This window comes from Apodemus sylvaticus, chromosome 2 (assembly GCF_947179515.1).
Source record: "Apodemus sylvaticus chromosome 2, mApoSyl1.1, whole genome shotgun sequence".
NCBI classification, from domain to species: Eukaryota; Metazoa; Chordata; class Mammalia; order Rodentia; family Muridae; genus Apodemus; species Apodemus sylvaticus.
In genome coordinates, this window is record NC_067473.1 from 77,811,877 (window position 1) to 77,831,980 (window position 20,104).

Sequence of the window (20,104 nt, forward strand, 5' to 3'; positions counted from 1 at the left end):
GTGAACTGCTAGAGTTCTTATACTTGTAATTGCTCAAGCAGAATCCCAAGGGATGAAACTGCTTCGTCATGTGGCCACAGACTTTAACCTTTTGAAGGCTTTCTTGGTTTTCATAGTGGTTGCGTGATGCTGCATTCCCATTGGTGTTATCAGGGTTCCACTTCTCCACATACTGAAACTTCATTGTTATAAATGCCTGCTTTGAAATGATAGTCAGTTAGAGCGGGTGTGAAGCAGCTGGCCCATGCTGTTGATTTACCTGATGATGCCAGACATCTTTCCTTATGCTTTTATAAATTGTCTTTGGACAAATATATTCAAGTTTTTGGTTGTTTCTAGATTGGATTATTAGATTTATCATTTGCAAATATACTCCCCAATTCTGTGGGTTTTCTTTACTTTCTAAAGTGATTTTAAGGTTTGGTGAAGTCAGATTTATCTGGTAATTTTGTTGCTTATCCATTTCTTGTATGTATACAAGCAACCTTTGCCTGCCTAGGAGTTTTGATGTCACTGCAAGGGTTTTAGTTTTAGTTCTCTTATTTGGTCTTTAGTCCATTTTGGGTTGAATTTTGAATAAAGAGGAAAAGATTTGAAAACTAAAAGAGATCTTGTAAAATTATGCTTTTTGATTTTCAAATCCCTTTAAATAGCTTTAAATTTCACAGTTGAGTGTATTCTTTAACTAGAAATGAGTGTGTGGTAAAGCTTGAACATTTTATATATATATATATATATATATATATATATATATATATATATATAAAAGAGGAATGTTTGTGAATAGCACCTAATGCAGGTTTTGAGAGGCAGGAATATCTCCTGGTTTTAAATAAGCTGTCTAGTTACTCATACCTTCTTTGTTTTATGTATTGATAGTGGCATTATTGAATGCTTCAGTTTTTCAAAGGATGCATACTTTTGAATTAAAGTAGTAATTACCAACTAGCAAAGATCTACGCAGTGCTGAGCCCTTCTCATTTGATGCTCATTACAGATTCCTCGATGTGACTACATAGTTGAGCTAATTCCCTGCAAAGGTAGATGCAGTCTCACACATGGCAACTGGAGACTCTGACTGTATACACTCTATAAAGCAGAGACTCTATACTATACTCACCAAGCACATCTCTTGTCCTAAAAAAATCACACATCTGATTGGTCTTCTTGAATGATTACTCTAGATATCCCTGTAATCATAAAAGATTTGTTTCATTGTTGTTGTTTTGTATTTGGATTATTTTATATTGTATTTTTTAAAGGGCCTTTTATAGTATAAACATGGTAGGATTACCTTTTACAAAGTTTTTTTACCCTTTGTGTATGTGTGTGTGTGTGCGCGCGCGCGTGTGCATGCATGAGCATATATGCAGATACCCTGAGGGCCAGAAGAGGGTGTCAGATACCCAGGAGTTAGAGTTGCAAATAATTGTGGTCCAACAGATGTGGGTGCTAGAAACTGAACTTGGATCTTCTGCAAAAATAGCAAGTGCTATTAACTGCTGACCCTTCTGTTTAGTTACTGTTCTACTGCTGTAAAAAGATGCTATGATCAAGGCAGCTTATAGAAGAAAGTCTTTAATTGGGGGCTTACTTAGAGTTTCACAGTGTGAGTCCATCCCACCATGGAAGGCAGGATGGCAGGGAGCAGGCATGGCCCTGGAACAGTAGCTAAGAGCTCATATATAAAAACCATGAGCCAGAAGGAGCCTTAATGTCCACCACCAGTGACACACCTCCTAATCCCCCAAAGTAGTTCCACCAACTGAAACCAAGCATTCAGATTTATGAGCCCATAGATACTATTCTCAGTCAGACTACCACAGCATCTTAACAGCCCCAGCAATCTTTAAAATATACCATTGCCTGTCTTCAATTTCTAATTTGACTTAAGTTTATTATTTTAAAAATTAACCAATTGCATTTCGTTCTTTTAACTTATAAAGCTGTGTGATCAAATACTAAAATACATTGAAATTTCTGAGTTATTTTGCTTTGAATCCTCCATTCCCTAGTTCTATGTAGGGTCTGCCTTAATAGTGTCATTCCCAGTCCAGGCCGCCGTTTTCATTCACATGGACTTGGGAATGAAGTAGGGATAGACTGTAGTGTATATTTTTTTAAGACTCTACTGATTATCATATGTTTTTCGTTCTTTTTAAAAGAGATTACACTTAAAAATATTTTTTCTTACATCTCAGTTTAATAGAAAAACATCTTTAAGAACAACACTAAATATTTTATATACTAGGAATTAAATACTTTGCAAACGCCGCTCAGTGGTGTGCTGGTATACTCCTGTAATCTCGTAATCTCATCACTCAGAGGCAGAGTGGGACGGTTGCTGTAAGTTCAAGTGATCATGTATCCAGCTCCATATCCCCTGACCTAAAGCAAAACCAAAGGGGCATTCTCTAATCGCTTTCTATGTCAGTCTACTTCATATCCATCTGCCATAAAAGTGTAATGAAAAAGAATCTGGAAGGCATATGTACAAATAATATATATGTATTTTTTTATATATAAACTTTATTATCCAAGACACAACCATTGTGATTTGGTGTCAGATTCCTCGGCTCCCAGGTATAAACTCTATAGAACAGAGTGTGACTTCTAGCCACAATATCTGAAATACAGATCTGCTTACTAAGTAGTACTGATGATGAAATTTCAAACTATTTTCTTTATTTTTGTAAAAATTTTTAATTTAAAATATTAAAGAAAATGAAGGGGAACAATAAACAGGGCATGCTTTGGCATTCTAATCTCGAATTCTTAATTGTACATAAATTTTGTTTTGTACAATTTCTATTTGTACTATTTTCTTTGTCACCCAATCATCTCTCATGGAAAATGAGCGCGCGCGCGCGCGCGCGCACACGCACACACACACACGCACACACACACACAGGTGGATGACAGAGGAGAGAGTCAGACAGACACAGACTCTGAGACCTTGAACTCATTTTAATTTCCAAGCAGGGAAAATTAGGTAATAGGCAAGTGGTGTGCCCCCTGCAGAGGTGCTCCCCTTTTCTTCGTTCTCACAGCAACATGCTGTTTTGGTGCCTCTCTCCGTGGCATGCATGGTTAACGCATGAATTGCAACAGTGGAACAAGCAAGACTGACTACCCAACAACAAAGCAATAAATGCAGGTAATAGCTGCTGAGAAGACTTGAAGGAGGTGTTTTGTTTTGGTATTGATAAACTTCTGGATTTGGCTGTGATTGGTACAAATAGATCTAAAAATGACTCTGGGAGTCAGGCATGGGAATCTAAATGAGTGCTTTCTTTGTGATTAAAACTCTGTTCTATAGATTATTTTTTTGAAGTCTGACAGCATGTGCATTAAGTTTTGATATGGATTTTAGTTTATGGATTATTTTGCTAAATGTGTTTTCCAGTTAGTCTGGCCAGTGTGTATAATCCAAGAATGTGTCACACAAACTCATATTTTATTACTTTTCCTGTATTCATGTTTTCTGTATAGTGTATAAGGTATGTTTATAAACATCTTAACCAAAAAGATTATCTCAAGTTAACAGTGATTAAAGGAAAATAATTGGAACGGAAAGGCAGACTTCAAGTGGTGCCCCTTTTTGGAACTATTAAAAAACTGAGCAAAGTCCTGTATGTAGAAAGGCTTGGGACGTCCTGCTTGGTTGGTTTGGCCGCTTCAGTGTCCCCTGAGCACCCTGCTAGTGCTTGTCGTCCTCTTCCTGTGGTCTTGTGAGTTGTCAGCTGTGGTCTGGAAGGAGTTCCTAAATCTAGCTGCATTTAGTAGAGAGTAGTGTGTTACAAATCTCATGATAGGTAAGTCACTTCTCTGTCCGGTGTATTTGCCTGTGTATGCTCTGTGTCCATTAATAACTTAGTAGAAGTCTCTATTTTCAGACTGAAGTGTTTGTGCTTAAGTAACTGCTTTACTTAATGATGGGCTCAAAGCACTAAGAAGTGGTGCTGGCAATTAGATATGCCAGAAAAACATCCATAAAGTACTTTCTTTAAAAGCTGAAATATAAGCCAAGTGATGTAGTACACCTTTAATTCCAGCACCAGGAGGAAGAGGCATGTGGATCTCCAAGTTTGAGGCCACTCTAGTCTGCAGAGTGATTTTCGCACAGCTAGAGCTGCACAGAGAAACCCTGCTTCAAAAAAACAAACCACAACCAAAAGTTGACATAAGATATTTTGTGATAATAGAGTTCAGTTTGGCACTTGTTCCGGCGTGTGGCTGGCTCTGCTTCTGTTAGCTTTTCTTAGCATGCCTTACTGTGAGTCAGCCATGACGGGAGGGAAAGCAGCAGTGTTGCTCTGCACCTCACTTCCAGGCATCTGCTATGGGACTTGGGGTGTACGCCCTGGAATTGGGGAGGAGTACAGATTTCAGAAAAGTCACATTGTTTGTCTCAGTGAAATACTCTTATGTAAACTCAAGTGTATATATGTTAATGGGAAAGTTTAAATAATAGAGCTAAAAACTAAGTTGAGTAATTTAAGTGTCATTATGAGCTTCCTGAATTAAACAATTTATATATTTGGTTTTTCTTTTCTCAAAAAATTGTTTTGTGTGTGTGTGTGTGTGTGTGTGTGTGTGTTCCAGGATGATGAAAACGAGCCCGTCCCTCCTGATGCAGCCAGTCAGCACCTACGCGGCCATGGAGCAGGTTTTTGCTTTGATTCCAGGCAAGTTTTCCTTTGTAGAATTTCATAGAATTATATAAGATAAAACTTCTAAACGTTAGTTTCTGGGAACATGTTAAAAAATAGTGCCCAGAGCCCAGCATACAGAACAGCACAAATCCCCTTCAGGCTCCAGCCATTCGCTTTGCCTTGCCTTCTGTGGGTCAGACATACCATCTTTTGAAGACCGAGTCACAGAAACTTTGAAATTGATACTTTTAAATTCTGTGTGTTGTGTTTTGGGTATGTTTATAGGAGTTCAAGTGCTCACAGAGGCCAGCAAAGGGCATCTGATTTCCTGGAGCTAGAGGTCAGGCAGTCGTGAGAGGATGCTAACCTGATCCTCTGTGAGAGTACTGTGAACTCCTACTCACGTGAGCCCCCAGACCCTGGTTATTAAACCCAGCAGACACTGGTGGGAAATGATGAGTTATAGTCATCCTTGGAATTAAAAAAAAAAAAAAGAAATAAAAACATTTTGGTTATAAAAAGCGGGAAAGTTTTTTACAGTAAGCCTCATTTCACAGAATGCCAGAGTTTGGTAGGTTTTGGTGTTTGTCAGTCTAATTTTAAAACTAAATTTAATGGTTTTCTAAAAAGACAGATCCTGAACATATTACCAAGAATCTAGAAACAGAAAAATGTTAACTAAACCTGTAAAAACTTTGAGGATAAATTGTTTAGTGTAAATATCAGCTAATTAATTAATATAATTTGTATACTTACAGGTGCTGTTACAAGTTAATTAGAAAATACCTAATTCTTCATTTTTCTTCTTTCTTTAAAAGCTTTGATGTTCACAAGAAGTGTCCCCTCTGTGAATTAATGTTCCCTCCTAACTATGATCAGACCAAATTTGAAGAACACGTTGAAAGTCACTGGAAGGTGTGCCCAATGTGCAGCGAACAGTTCCCGCCGGACTACGACCAGCAGGGCTTTGAAAGGCATGTGCAGACCCACTTTGATCAGAATGTTCTCAACTTCGACTAGCTTTCAGTAAGAGGCAGTAAAAGTTAGCAGTTAAAAAACAAACCAAAACTCAAATAGAGGCTAAGGAGATTGCCAGGTGTCACTTTCAGTCCCTGTACACTTTCCTGATGGAGAACTTCTTTAGCGTGTGCTGTCACTAGGGCCAGGGTACAGCTTTGACTACAATAAATACAGTTTTCATCTCTGTTAATCCTGTCTGCTTTAAGAAAAATGCTTCTGTGTTTATATCTCTGTTTATTCCCCAGTTAGCAAATGTGTATGAAGAACACAAGAATTATTTTATTGTTACCGAATTGAAAACATAAATGTAATAGTTACTTAGCACAATGAGATTTACAAGTTTCTGTTCACCTTGGTGATTGAGCATGACTACTATTATGTAATAAAAAAGCATTGATCATAACAGTTCTGTGAAATAATTCTTTATTAAAACCCCTCACTCATTGAGATGATAAATTTAAAATCCTAATTATATGTGGAGCTGCAGGAAGAACGAGGTAAGAGGAGTGAAGAAACCCTTCTTACAGGGAAGCACTGGCTCAGGAGTTGATATAAGGCCCTGTCCCAAGGTGGAGACATGACTGAGGATGACCCATAACTGTAGACATTGCTCCTGCAGTTAAGTATGACCCATGCTAATCTCAAAGCAGTCTTTGAATATTACTGTCAGTGAAACAAGGCTGCTCAACTGAAGAGTTCTATGTAGAGTTTTAGCCCCAAGCTTATAATAAAGTATTCTTTACAGAAAAGTAAGCAAAACATAAGGGAACAAAAACTTTTACATATCATCTAGATTTTGCAAAATCCAGTGGAGCTAACTAAAATAAAGAGCCATATTTATTTGGGTCAGAGGCAGTTTATTTTAAGTGTGATTTCATGTACATTTATTAAGCAGCTTTTCTTGACAGAAAGTTTGAATAAATTGCCTACAGGTCTGATAGTTTTGTTGCTTTCAAACTTAATGTGCTCTGTCCCCAACAAAACATATGAAAATATAATTTAAAGCACGGTTTTCACAGACACGGTACAATACATTCACTATACACGGTGTAACAAAATATCCCCTTCCTCACCTGCTTAGTAATACTGTCACAATGAAGAAGTAGAAACTGGGTTTTATCACTGAAAGATTTTAACATGCACAATGACTGTTTTTATGACTGTGTAGCTGCTGAACTACTGATCCAGCCTGCAGTTTCTCACACTAGAAAGAGCAAAGCTAACTATTAATTGCTGGCCTATAACTTTTTGGTCAACTGTAGGTAGATATGGAGCAAGTAGGGCCTTCTTTTGCACCAACTTCAATTCTCAATTCTGGATCATCCTTTTTACATCATGAGTCAGGACCGAGACCACTTTTCAGAGCTGAGGACATTTTTAGTGGGCAGCATCTTTATAAATATTTTTAAATCCCTCATCATGAGGGATTAATGTAGAAGCTTACCCATCTGTTAAACAGAATTATCTTCACAGTGTGAATACTGAGGAGGGACTACTATCTAGCTATGCATAAGACTGCATCAGATGGGAACATGGGGAAAAGGTTATTTTAGAGGGAATCTGAGTCTGCCTTTCACCAGTTTGTACTGTGTGCAGTTAGTTGTGACAAAGCAACATTTATTGCGTATTAGGCAACCGGTAAACTCTTGTTTAAAAAATAGCACTTGGGAGAAAAGAACACTCAACACATGATGGTGCTGTCGGTGACAGAAGCTCCAGGCCGACCCAGATGTAGGCCCCTCTTAGTGGGTATATGAGTCACTCTTCCTTGACCACCTGCTGCAAGAAGCACTTAATGTCAGTAAGGCTTGTTTTCATATTCTGGCAAAATGTTTTCTAAAGCTAAACAGACATTTCTAATGAGAATGCAGACATCTACAGTGTGATGGGAAAGTGCCTTTAAAAGAAGTCGCGACTGAACATGAAAGGGGCAGTAGGGATCTTAGCAATCTTCCTCTCAAACAGACGTTCTGAATTTTAGTTCCGACTGCAACCCACAGATCTCTTAGGGCAATAGTTGCAAAAATTGGCAACGTCTAAACAAAGTTGTTGGCAATAGAGAACTACAAAGTGCTTTAAAACCTCATCTATTGATGAAGCTATAACTAAGTTTCACACACACACAATTTGCACTTAAGTATTTCAAAGTGTTTCCTAACATTTCAGGGAAAAGTATTTCGACACTGGTATCTTGGTCCACAAGTAACATTAGGTATAACTTCAGTCTCTTGCACGCGGCAGGCACTCAATGAGTATGTTAGTATTAATGAGTGAACTGAGTCCTTTGCGCAGAGATGCCGTTTATAACACTAAAATGATTGGTAAGTTCGATGGCAAGAGTTTCAGCTTTTTAAAGGGCACGTTAATAACAAAAAAAAAGCACACCTTTTATGCATGTTATTTAAATATGAAAATATTTTTTAGCATATTATGTTAAACATTCTTATTTATATTTCCATTACCTAAAGTCTTTCTACTCGCAAATACTAACTCCATTATGTAAGGCATGGTAACCAGTTTGATAATGAAGGTATTATTTTGGTTTTATGTGAGTTGATGTGTTGAAAAGCTTCAATCACATTACAATCTTAAAACATCTCAGTGCCAGCCCCTCCTCTCCCAGTTGACATCACTGCAGTATGGTTAAACAATATGCAACATGCCCTTAATTTTATTTTGTTTTGGGGAAAATGTGCTGAAGAACCTAGAGCTTTTTTTTGTTTAGCACCTTATATCAAAGTAATGAAAATGGGCGTGATGATTACATGTGCAAATGTACAAAATCATTAACTCTACAAAGATACATCATTCCAAAATTACAGAAAAGTTTAAAGCATGCATTTAATTATTTTTCATTAAAGGGTTGCTGAGTGCTTCCCCTGAAAAAAGGTGGCTGTTTTCAAAATCAGCAACTGCTGGTGAGGATTTCTTGGCACAGTTCTGACCAGCACGTTACTGCTGCATCTTCCTGATCATCTCGGCAGACACTGGGGGATGGAAATTGATTGTGTGGTGCCGCAGGCCCTGAGCTGTCTTGTAACTCTTCCCACACCGGCATTTGAATGGTTTGCGGACGCGAATCTGTGTTCGGTGACCATTCTTAGCATGGTACTTTATGCCATTCACATTCTGTGGAGAAGATAAAAAATTACCTATTAGGGTCACCAAATGTCCTGTCACACTCGTGCAACCTCACCTTGGGTCAGATTCCAGCAAAGCAGCTCCGGATGCATCCATGTAGGCATGCTCGTCCTGGGCTGTGTAGACCTGGGCTGTATATACTAGGTTTTTGTAAGAAAATCAGTGGTACAGTTCCCTTGGTTTCTTGAAACCTCACTTATCAGAGAATTAATTGGAAATCCTGTGAATAGTTCAGAATGGCCTATGAAATATCTTTCTAAAGAATACAAAAAGTAGGGTAAGGCAGATTGAATATAAGGCAAGACCTGTGGTAAGGTCCCTGGAAACGGCCATTTAGCTAGCCCTGCTGCAGCGTGGCTGAGTAAGGAGCCCACGGGCACTGCTTTTGATGATGTGCCGCATTCAAACAGCGTGCTTTTAAACCTGTACGTAAAGTCGGCCCTATGAAAAACAACATGCTGAGTAGATTTCTTAGTAACAGATGATAAAAATCTGCGTACTTAGATTAGCAGAATGCCCCGGAACCCACATAGAGCTCCGTGCAATTCCCCAGGGAGTCTCATACCTTCTTCTGGCTCCAGCAGAAACCTGCATCTATACATAGACTCACTTGGACACACATAAGAATAGTCATAACTTACGATGTTATTTGCAGTGCATTTTTACCTTTGCAATCATGCAATCATGCTATCGTGGGCATTACTATGATAATGAAAGTAGTATTGTTTCATGGGTTTAGGTTGCATACACATTTTTATTGAAATCTTTCCTAACTGTATGTCCATCTTAACCAGGTTGCTAACAAGTTTCAGCATATGTTATACACTCTGTGCATTTTTTAAAAGACTTCTTTGTCAGATTGTACCATGCCAACAGCTGCCAACACCTCCACTTTCGCAAAACTGCTTTGTCTTAACTTTGCCTCACCTAGACTCTGTCTCCGACCACTTATGGGGTTAGCTTTATAGTTAGATAAAAACCAGTTTCGTGACTGTAGTGAGATGGCTTTCTTTCCCTGTGTGCAGCTGCTAATTGATCTCAGTGGAATTCGTAGAAGAGAACACCCAGCTGCCGTGTGTCACCCAGCTTTGGTGACACACTCTGGCTATTCATCACATACACCAGATATGTTGGGAGGGTAGTTCTGGAGTCTCCATCTAGGTGCAGGATATTTTAATACTCAAGGGTAAATGTTATAACAAAGTCTTCAACAAATAATAGTAATAAAATAATAATTAAAAATATCAGAATGTTTTCCAGATATTGGCTTTACTACCTCACTAGTTTACATACTGTAAGATTTGCCAGTTTAGCAAACTCAATAGTTAATACTGCTCAACTGGTTAAGCCTGAGGGACAGGCTCCAGAGGTTAAGAAAGACCAGAGCAGAGTCTCACTGCCTATCAGTAGCTGCCACTTCAGAGGACAGGACAGGCAGCACAGTGAACACTGGTGCTGAGCACAGGCTTCTAACAGGTGAGAAAGCTCTTCCTTAAATCCTCCTAGGCCCTGTGCAGATGCCTTGGGCTTCAGAAAGCAGTGAGTTTCCTGATGACATTTGAAGGGCATCATGATGCCTGCCTGGCCCATGGCCCACTGCAGACTTGTTAAATGGCCCCTCACTATTAGAAGAGGCTGAGAAGACTGCTGTTAAGACATGGCTGAGAGCTGTCTGCTGTTACACCGCTTTGGATTTTCAGTCCATGTTCTGTGGTAGAACCCTGCATGTCTGTGAAGCAGAAGGCAAGTGGCTGTCCTCGTTCTCAGGTCTGGCCTGAGTAAATCAAAACAAATGGGCCCTGCCCACACCCATGCCTGGTCTGGTGCTGCATTCGCGGCCTTCTGCCTCGGGCTGAACCCCCATATATTTTGCTAAGAAGTATATTGGAAGTCAGAGCTTGGAGAAGCAGGTTCACCCAGGCCTACTGTGATGGCAGCAAGGCAAGCCTAGGCAGCCCACCCCTCACTGGCAAAGCTGTTCTGACTGGAGTGCAGGCCTGTGGTGAAGGTACCAGCTGTGGCAGCCCAGATGCACCTTCCAATGGCCTTAGCCCCAGCCATTGTCTTAGAGCAGCGACATCCAGGTGACAATTTTAGTCAACTTGAGAACTGTGAAAAAATAGTTTAAGATTGTTTATGTTAACTTGACACCAGCTGGAGTTACCTGAAAGGGAACCAGCAGAGAAAATGCTCTGAAGATGGGGCTGTAGGCATGCTTGTAGGGCATTCTCTTAATTCTCACAGGGCTGGACTGGTGGGTCTAGCCTCTTAAGAAAGTAGGCTGAACAAGCCATGGAAAACAGTAAGCAGCATCCTCCGTGGCCTCTTCATCAGCTCCAGCCTCCAGGTTCCTGCCCTGCTTGAGTTCCTGCCCACGCTGCTTTTTATGATAAACTATTATATGAAACTGTAAATAGGAATAAACTCTTTCCTCCCCAAGTTGCCTTTGTTCATGGTGTTACATCACAGCAACAGTAACGCTAAGACAAGATGTGGTGTGGTATGTTTGGGAAGGGAGGGAGGAAGGGAGAGAATGACAATTTAGAAGAAAAGAACTCACAGGTTGTATTCAGTGACAGTACTTGCCTGGCATGCACGAAATTCAAGACATACTCCCTAGCACTCCCCCAAAACCTAGAAATTGTGATTCTTGAATCTAATGTGGTGAAAGTTGTTCTCTGGCTTATAAATGCTCAGACTGTGTCTTGTCTGCTTGCTAATACCCTCTTTATCAGCTGAGTGAATCTTCAGTGAATACCACTCTTTCAGAGTGGGAGGGTTACTAAACATTTCATGTCCTGTACCAGTGGGTCTTGTTGGAAGATGGGTGTCTTGGAGCGTGACTATTGTGATGAAATGTCATGAAAAGCCACTTGGTGAGGAAAGAGTTTTCACTAACTTCACTACCAGTTCCATGTAACAGTTCTCAACAAAAGCAGTGAGGGCAGGAACTCAAGCAGGGGGTGTGGAGGGTGCGGCTCACTGGATGCCTTCCACGGCTTTCTCAGCCGGCTTTCTTACAGAACCTTGGACCAACCAGGGGATGGCACCACCCACAATTCCCCTCCATCAGTTGCTAATTTAAAAACTGTCCTACAGGCTTGCCTTTGGCCCAATCTTATAGAAGCATGTTCTCAATTGAGGTTCCCTCCTCTCAGATGACTAGCTTGTGTCAAATTCAGTCATAAAACTAACCAGCACACTGGGTTCAAACAAACGAACGAGCGAACGACAAGCTAACCCTATGCTCACTACCACTCAGACCTTATCAAAGTAGAAAAAAGAGAAAACACATTAACTAAGAAGCAAAAAGGCAGAGCAACTGCAACCTAGTTAGGCCAGGGAGATCTGAAGCCGGGCGGTAAAGCCTGACCCACAGGAACCCAGACAGTTCACCAGAAGCGGGACATGAATCCAACAAGTTCTGTGGCCTTTTCCTGGCTGTTTCAGAAAAACACAACTACCTTATATAGCTTTATTCTAGGAAGAATGAAGTCAACTGCACATTTGGAAACATTCTCAGGGTGTCCAAAGCGGCCAGGATAGCCCCTGTGCTGCTCTGAGTTAGCCAGCTCCAGGTAGCAGTGGGGAAGGCTTACCGCAGTGTGGACTGACGACAGTGTGTGAGTATGCAGAAGCCAGAGCACTGTGGGCCACTCTGTTCTAGTCTCCGTCTCGCCTTAGGGCGAAGTCAGCCAAGGGCTAGGATGGTAGTCATCAGGTCCCAGCAATGTCCCTTTGTCTGCCAATCTCTGGCCTCACACTGCTTTTTGTTTCTACTTTCATATTTTTATTGTGTATGTTCGTGAACGCCACATGAAGTTCCGGGTACTTGTGAGCTGCCTGACGTGGGTCCGGAAGAGCAGGAAGTTCTCTGAACTGGGGCTGCCATCTCTAGCCCTAGCTCTAGACTCTTGATGAAGAGATTTCCCTCTGTTCGTCCCATGTGTGGGCAATAAAATGGCAAGGTAAGGCGAAGTGTTGCTCAAGTTGTGATGATGTCATGAGTTTTTGCCTCTTGGAAATACTAACAAAATGCTCAAAGCCTCTGGGTTCTGAAAGGGTGACAATATTAAATTTTGAAAGAATAAGGAAGTTCACTGGAAAATGTAGAATGGAACACTGGGTACCTGTGGAGAACAACTCACATTGGGTAAGGAAAGGACAGAATGACCTGCCTTACAGAACTGGACAGGAGTCAGGAGTGGCACTTGTGTGGTCTGTGCCCTCCTAAAGTGCTAGGTACTGTTTATTGCTCAATTCAAACCCATAGCTGGAAGGCGCTGGCACATCCTCCAGCCGGGAGGGTCTGGGACTCTGGTCGTGCAGGTGGGCTCGTTAGGAAGGAAGACAACAGAAGAGGGCTTAGGAGTGGAGGAATTTGGATTCTGCCATTCAGAACTACTGCCCTTGTCAAACTAGGCTGGTCCAAAGAAAAACCAGAGGCTGTTCCAAATCTTCCAGTCCACTGGAGGCCCGAATCGGGCCGTCTGCCTCCGTGGAGTGACCTTTGTTGTCCGTACTTCCGGTCAGATATGCGCAGTATACACTGCCCTGGATAGGGAAGGTGGAACTCAGTTCCTCCAGGTCCCTGGCGGTTGACGATGCAGTGAGCGTTTCTTGGGCAGTTTGGTGAGGAAGAAAAGGGAGAGAACAGCAGCTGAGGAGAGGAGAGCAGGGTTACAGGGAAAGCATTTGGAGATTTGTGCACCGCGGAGGTGCATGTCTCCTGCCGCCACAGCACCAACATGCTGAGCCCACCAGGCAGAAGCCCACCGCTCCACCAAGCCTCATGCACACGGTGTGCGTATGCGTATGAAGAAGGTGCCGGGGACTAGGGGGGGACAGGCTCACTGCTCACACCAGAGAAGGCTCTGTACTTGAATGTGTGAGTATCAAACAAGTCTCCTTTCATGCACAGTGATACTTTATGAGTGTCAAATATATGAAACATCCGTATTAATAAACTTCATGTCTCTCCTTCTAGACAATCTTATAGTTATTGGCATGGCAGGAACTTGTCTTCCTCTACACAGTTCTGAAGGTGGCACCCAACCCTCCTGTTGGGTCCTTTTTCACTTCCCACTCTTAATGAGAAGCCTAGGGACATGGATGGCGCGATCGAGCTATTCCTGAGTCAGTTCCAATGAGAGTCTAACTTGTCAGAGACGCCTTGCTGAAGGAAGAGTAAAATTAAAATCTGACTGGTCTTGGGACTAGACAGTATCTGCCCCTATGGATTCTGCCTGACTCTGCCCCTTGCCAGTTCCAGTGTCTCTAAGCAGCAGTGAAGGGAAGTGAATTCTCTCCAGACAGCCTGCTGCTCTCCAACCAGAGGGAGGCTCAGCAGCGCACTGGGCGGAGGGGCTGGGGCATCTTCTGTCCTGTGTCACTTGGCATTCTGAATCAGCAAGGGAAATACTTCCCTCAACCACTAGAGCCACCGATCTACCTGTGTCAGTTGCTACTCAATGTGCCCGAAGCCAGTCAGCTCCTGAAGCACAGGGTCACTAAGTCTGCTCTTGGCCTTAAAAGTAGAGAATATTCAAACCCCACGTGAAGCCACGCATAGACAGAGGAAGAAATTGCTGGAGACCCTTGAAAGAATTAGGGAAGGGGAAGAATGGCCCACCCTTCCGGCCCTGAGTGAAAGGTGGAGTTTGTGTTTCCTCTTTCCCTTTCTAGGTCCCCTCAATGCGATTCTTTAGATCCCTCCTTAGCACCGCTATTGTGCAAGGCTCTGTTCACACTGCTCAGGCCCTGGAGAGGCAGCCATGGTTTGAAGAGCAGCTGATGTGGAAAGCACAGGTCCAGCACAGGCAGAACAACCATGACATTCCCTGTCCAGCTGTTACTGCGAAGCTGAAACAGGAGGAAAACCTTCCTGCAGTGAGAGCTGCCCTCCAGCGCTCCTGGGGCATACTGTGCTATTACTGTCAGAAGCTCCTCTTCTCTGTGCCTCTAAACTCGGATATGGAGGCTGTACATGTGTGTTCTGTGATGTGCGCTGACCTGGACTGGGCAGCCCTTCTAGAGTTGATAAGACTCACATCTCTGTCCCAGAGTTTGCATGTTTGTTTAATGAAAGCCATCTGGTCTACCAGTCCTGGAGCAGCAGAGGGGTTCCTTCACCTTTGTGAAGCTGTTGGGTTTCTGCTTCTCAAATAGTGAGATTAAAATACTAACAGTTGTTCAGAGACATATATTTAAGGAACAGTGTGAGAGAGATGTGCTCTTTCAAGACTTTAAAAAATAGTCTGCACAGACGGCAAGCTGGTGTGTTGTCATGTCTGCCAAGCATGCTTGGGAGATTTTCATTTCTACATAGTTGATTTTAAAGAGCTGCTAACACCTGTGGGGACTTCCTGCACACACTTGGTGCTTCTTTTACTGTTTTGTCCTTAGTGGTTTTCTCAGTAGAAAAGTTAGTACCACCAGCTCCCCAAGTCACCTAGTGTTAGGACTGTTACAACACAGCAGGTGGACAAAGGAGGCGCTGGAGTGAGGGGAAATCAAAGCATTTTCTTCTCCCTTCTTTTATGGGGAGGCGAGAGAGGGCAAGAACTGCCCAGCTGGAAGGTAAACACCCAACCCTGTTTTCCAGAAGGCTCTGTAAACTGGCTGAGGCTTTTACAGGCCCAGCCACCTGGAAATCTATGCACTGAAAAAAGTGTTTTGCAAACAAGAAGGCTGACACAGTCCTTGCTCTGTTCCGATGGTGTTGGATGGAACAGAGTCCCCTCTGCATGCTGCTCCCCATCTCTACCACTGATGCTCCAGCTCCTACACTGGACAGTCTGACCGGCATCAAAACCAGAGGCCTCCTACCAAAAAGCTCTTTGACTTTAATCTCCCACACAAGTCAAAGAAGGAGAAAGCCTGCCAATCATCCACAACCCAGCCAATGCTCATCGGAGGGCACTGGGTGCATGGACTGAGGCCCTTGCTCTAGTGGACATGGGCGTTGGGGTGTCTATCCCTGGCACACAGGCAGGCTCTCTTTAGAACTGTGAAGAGCAGCTATTTTATGGTGCTTCTTTGCCAAGCAAATTGAGTGAAGAGCCCTTTCCTTTACCTTGTATCTCTTTTTACACCCAGGAACTGGGCAGGCAAAAGGCTTCTCCTCCCCTCCGTTCATGCACATGGAGCTGAGGATGGCTTCGGAGCTGATGGCGCTCTCCGTGGTCCAGGACTCGTCACTGTCCGACTCCTCATAGTCCACTTCTTCCTCGTCATACTCGCTGCCTGTGGAGCAGAAGAGACATGCAAAGACCGTCAGAAGCTGCCACCTCCCGACAGGCCAGCCAAAGGACAGAAGGTCTAGTAATAGTGGTAGTCATAGGTGCACAAGGAGAGGGTGTTCTAGACTCAGATGGACTGCTGTCACTTCTAGGGAAGAAAAGACCAGGTTAAAAGCTTGCCGACAATCCACAGCTAGAAACTGGTGGAGCAAGAACTTCATTCTGTGGTAAGATTATAGTCAGCCCTGCCCATGGCTGCAAGGGGACCAGGAAGGCTCCGGGGGCCCAAGCACAAAATAGGCAACAGTGACAGACCCCTCTCAATACACACACAAGCTAGACTGGACACGGTGATGGGAGGAACTCTGTCCCCTGGTTTTCTGTTCTCCTAGTCTAGAAAACAAACAGCTCTGGGAGAAAACTGTGCTTCAAATGGATTTTTAGGTATCTGCCCATAAGAGGGGACACAGGTTGGATCTTTAGCTTATAGAGGCTACTATGTCATCAGAGGCAGGCTACCCCAAGCCAGGGAACAAGGAGGGAAGAAATGTCCAGAGCTCTGAGGTACAGGTCTGGCTTGCTGGAGAGAAAACATTCCTTTCCCACCCACTACCTCATCTGCCTCCTACTTCCCAGCAGGCCTGGCTTGTTGAATGGCTACTCAGAATGGAAGATGAATCCTTTATATTCCTAAAGATGAAAGGGGCTTTGCCCAGAACCGAATTAAGAACCGGCTTTCCTCGCTCAGGATGGCCGGGGCAGAGAACCGCGGCAACAGGGTCTGTCTTACTCTCCTTAATGAGGGAGGCCCAAAGTCGTTTATTTTGCACTTTTGCACAATACAACCTGAAGGACATAATTCTACAGATCATAAACAGTGTAAAATCATATGTTGACAAGTCCTAATGCATTTACAAGCCCCGTGGAATAAATAGGAATTATGGCACAACATTAATAAGAATTATATGGTAGCAATTACAGTTGTGAAATTCATCCCCCAGGTGTGAGGCTGAATTGCACCAGGGGCCTGCCTAGGTGCTTCATGGGCTCGCTCTGCAACATCAATTATTTCAACACCAAATATTGGCACTTTTATTGGGTTTCATTTTAATAGGCATTAATAAGACTGTTTGAAGAGCAGTTGCACCAGCAGCCAAGGCCGCCATCATCTGAGACTGGAAGTTGAGAAGGCCCGGGAAGGAGAGGACTGCGTGTTCCCTGACTGACTACTACATTTCTAGGAAACTCCATGTCTTCCTTCCCTCACCAGTCCTGTGGTGATGACGAGGTAGGGAAGGCGCTGTACTTGTGCTAGCCCTGCGCAGGTTAAGGAGTGTCTGTGCTCTCTCTCTGTCTATTAGCCATGGAAGGGCGCTTGTTCCCTTGAGCTGCGTCCAGATAGATAACCTGACAGCTTACTGGCTTCTCCACAGGGCCCTACTTCCTCCACATTTGCTGGGTCTTTACCATTTACTCTTTACCACTTAGCAGCTTTTCTGTGCCTGCTAAGGACTCTTGTGGAGGGTGTGGAGTGGTAGAGGGTAGGGTGCAGAGAAAACATTTGTTTAAAGTGAGGCTTTGGAGTTAAAAGCCTGTCTATCCCACCACCACCAGGGAGAGAGCAGCAGCACACGCTTGGGAATGCGAGCACAGACGCCACATCATGGCCGGGTTTTCCCAGTCTGTCCCCAGCAAACCTCTAAGGCCATTTTTAAGTAGGGTATTGCATAAGATGTTTCACTCTTAAACAAAGGCCACATGCTGGAGTTCTTTAAAATGCCAGTTAGAAAGCAGTAAATGATTTGGAAAGGCTCCTCAGCAGGACTTCAGAAAGTAGGAACAACTAATTTACCCATCTAATTGGGCTAATTTGTTCACCTGAACATCCAGAACCACTCAGCATTTACAACTTGCGGGAGGAGGTGGGAAACTCCCTTAATGAAGCCCAGTAGAAGATAAAACTAAAACTAAACTGGATCAAAAGAGACCAGACCCTGAGGGGGCGGGAGTGGCGTTGCTGGAAACCACATGGGCCCCAGGCAAAGCAAACAGGCAGCCAGGCCATAACTAGGTGAGCTAACCTGAATGGGGCAGCACCGAGGGCACTGCTGCGTCACAGGGCCCTGAGGGGACTGCATGGGACCCATCACCTCCACGGTTAGACAAGAGGGGCCTGTGTTTAGTTCTCTCCTAGAACAAAGAGCTGTCAGAGCTGGCTCACACGTTGGTTTTTGTTTACTGAGGGACAGACTATATACTTTTTATTTTTTATGAAAGTAATACAAATCTCTTCTTTGCAAATTTAAATTTAAAGGTTAGAACTATACTCAAGAGCACACCCTGCACAGGAGGGCTGGCATGCAGTAAGTACTCAAGTAAATGGGTGGCAATGTAAGAAAGTCACTCATGATATCACAGATACATATTGCATATACATATCTCACACAACACTTTTAGAAAAGCCAGTTCAGAAGTTGGACATCGTGGTTGCACACCTTTATTCCTAGCACTCAGGAGACAGAGGCTGGCAGATCTCTATGAGTTCAAGGCCAGCCTGGTCTACATAGTGAATTCCAGGACAGCCAGGGCCACATAGTAAGAACCTGTCTCAAAACAAACAAATAAAAACAAATAAAGAATAACAACAACAACAACAAAGCCAGTTGAGGAACTAAGAAAGGGGGGAAGGGGAGGGGATGGGTGACATGCTCAAACTGTGTTCCGTGCTCACAGGCAGATGCCCATCATCCATACCGCCGTGATAAACAAAGCAAAGGCAGGAAGGAGTCGGTAGAAGCCAGGCCCCGCAGCACTGGCTCGCTTGGCAGTGCTGGGGCAGTGTCCTGGTGCAGTGTCCCTGTCTCCTGCCACCAGCGCAGGCTGAGTCCACATGCTGCCCTTGACAAGGTCTGTGAGCCCGCCCGGGCAAGCGACGTTTCTAAGACACGACCAGCAGTGTGAACATGGTCATTAATACTTTCACAAGAAATGCAATTTAACCTGCTCTGCCGCATGGAAACCCAGCAGCTCATCTTTCTGGGGATGAATTTTCCACCTTTCTATTCCCTGGTCTCACATTCTCCGCCCCAGAGGCACAGGGCAGGCGACTGGAATTGGGAAGGTTCTATCTCGGTTGCTCCTGCAGCATTTCCAGTTTGGAAATTAAGTGGAGCTAGTAGGAAAAATGTCACACTCTGAGGAACAGCGTAGGAACTCTGTCACACTCTGTGGGACAGCCTAGACATTGTCACACTCCAAGGGACAGACTAGAAACTCCTACAGATAGTTGGCAAAAGTTTTAAAGGAAACTGGTTTTGTGACTCACATGAGAAAGATATCAAGGTGTTCCCCTAGCCACACCCACCTGTTGTTCACAGCTGCCATCTGGGCAGACCCCAGGTCACTGTCCACACGCCCTGCTGTTTCTGCCACTTGTTCCCATGGGCCACAAGGGTCATCTTTACCCTTGTCCTTTCTCCCCCGCTCTCTTCTCTCACTTCCCTGCGCAGTCATCATTGCTACAGAGCGCCCTGCTCCTCCTTTGTAGTTCTAAACACACTTGTGGCATCTGGGTAAACAAGCCAGCCTCTCTCTCCAGAACCCCCCCATGCCATGTTTTTATTGCTCGGGTCATTAATATTCAAGCAGCAGTGGTAACTGGGGTAACAGCACATGCAGACCCTTCAGGTGTCAGGTTCTGGCAGACATATCAGCCGGATACCTTTCTGCTTACCATCAATTAGCTTATCAGTCATAAGCATGTCACTGGAGCTGAGACAACAGTCCACACCAATTGGGGACAGATGATGACAGTGAGGGACACCATGTGCTGCTGCTGGGAAATTCTTTACCTCCTTTAGTCCTAGGCCTAGCTCATTATGGGATATCACTGCTCTCCCCAGCGACTATCCTGTTGTCCTCTCTCTTGGAGCCTGGGTAACGATGGAGATGTCTGGCTCATTGTGTGCTGGGCTCCGAACTCTGGTGCCAACTGCACAAGTCCTCTTGTTTTTAAGGATTTATTTTTATTTTTTAAAATCATATGTA

At 43.6% G+C, this 20,104-nt stretch overlaps 2 protein-coding genes across 5 annotated transcripts in view; one reads left to right on the top strand and one right to left on the bottom strand.

The window, feature by feature from the left end:
• The window catches only part of Tax1bp1 (Tax1 binding protein 1), a 56,309-nt gene extending 50,231 nt beyond the window's left edge, over positions 1 to 6,078 (top strand). For both annotated transcript variants that reach the window (XM_052173754.1, XM_052173755.1), the window contains exons 17-18: positions 4,606 to 4,688; positions 5,474 to 6,078. In XM_052173754.1, coding sequence (XP_052029714.1) covers positions 4,606 to 4,688; positions 5,474 to 5,675 — 285 coding nt within the window. In that variant the 3' untranslated portion in view covers positions 5,676 to 6,078. The remainder of the gene's footprint in view (positions 1 to 4,605; positions 4,689 to 5,473) is intronic.
• A 2,420-nt stretch (positions 6,079 to 8,498) lies between these two features.
• Jazf1 (JAZF zinc finger 1) overlaps positions 8,499 to 20,104 on the bottom strand; it is a 305,724-nt gene continuing 294,118 nt past the window's right edge. For all 3 annotated transcript variants that reach the window (XM_052173756.1, XM_052173758.1, XM_052173759.1), the window contains 2 exons: positions 15,892 to 16,061; positions 8,499 to 8,804 (listed from right to left, as the gene is read on the bottom strand). In XM_052173756.1, coding sequence (XP_052029716.1) covers positions 8,628 to 8,804; positions 15,892 to 16,061 — 347 coding nt within the window. In that variant the 3' untranslated portion in view covers positions 8,499 to 8,627. The remainder of the gene's footprint in view (positions 8,805 to 15,891; positions 16,062 to 20,104) is intronic.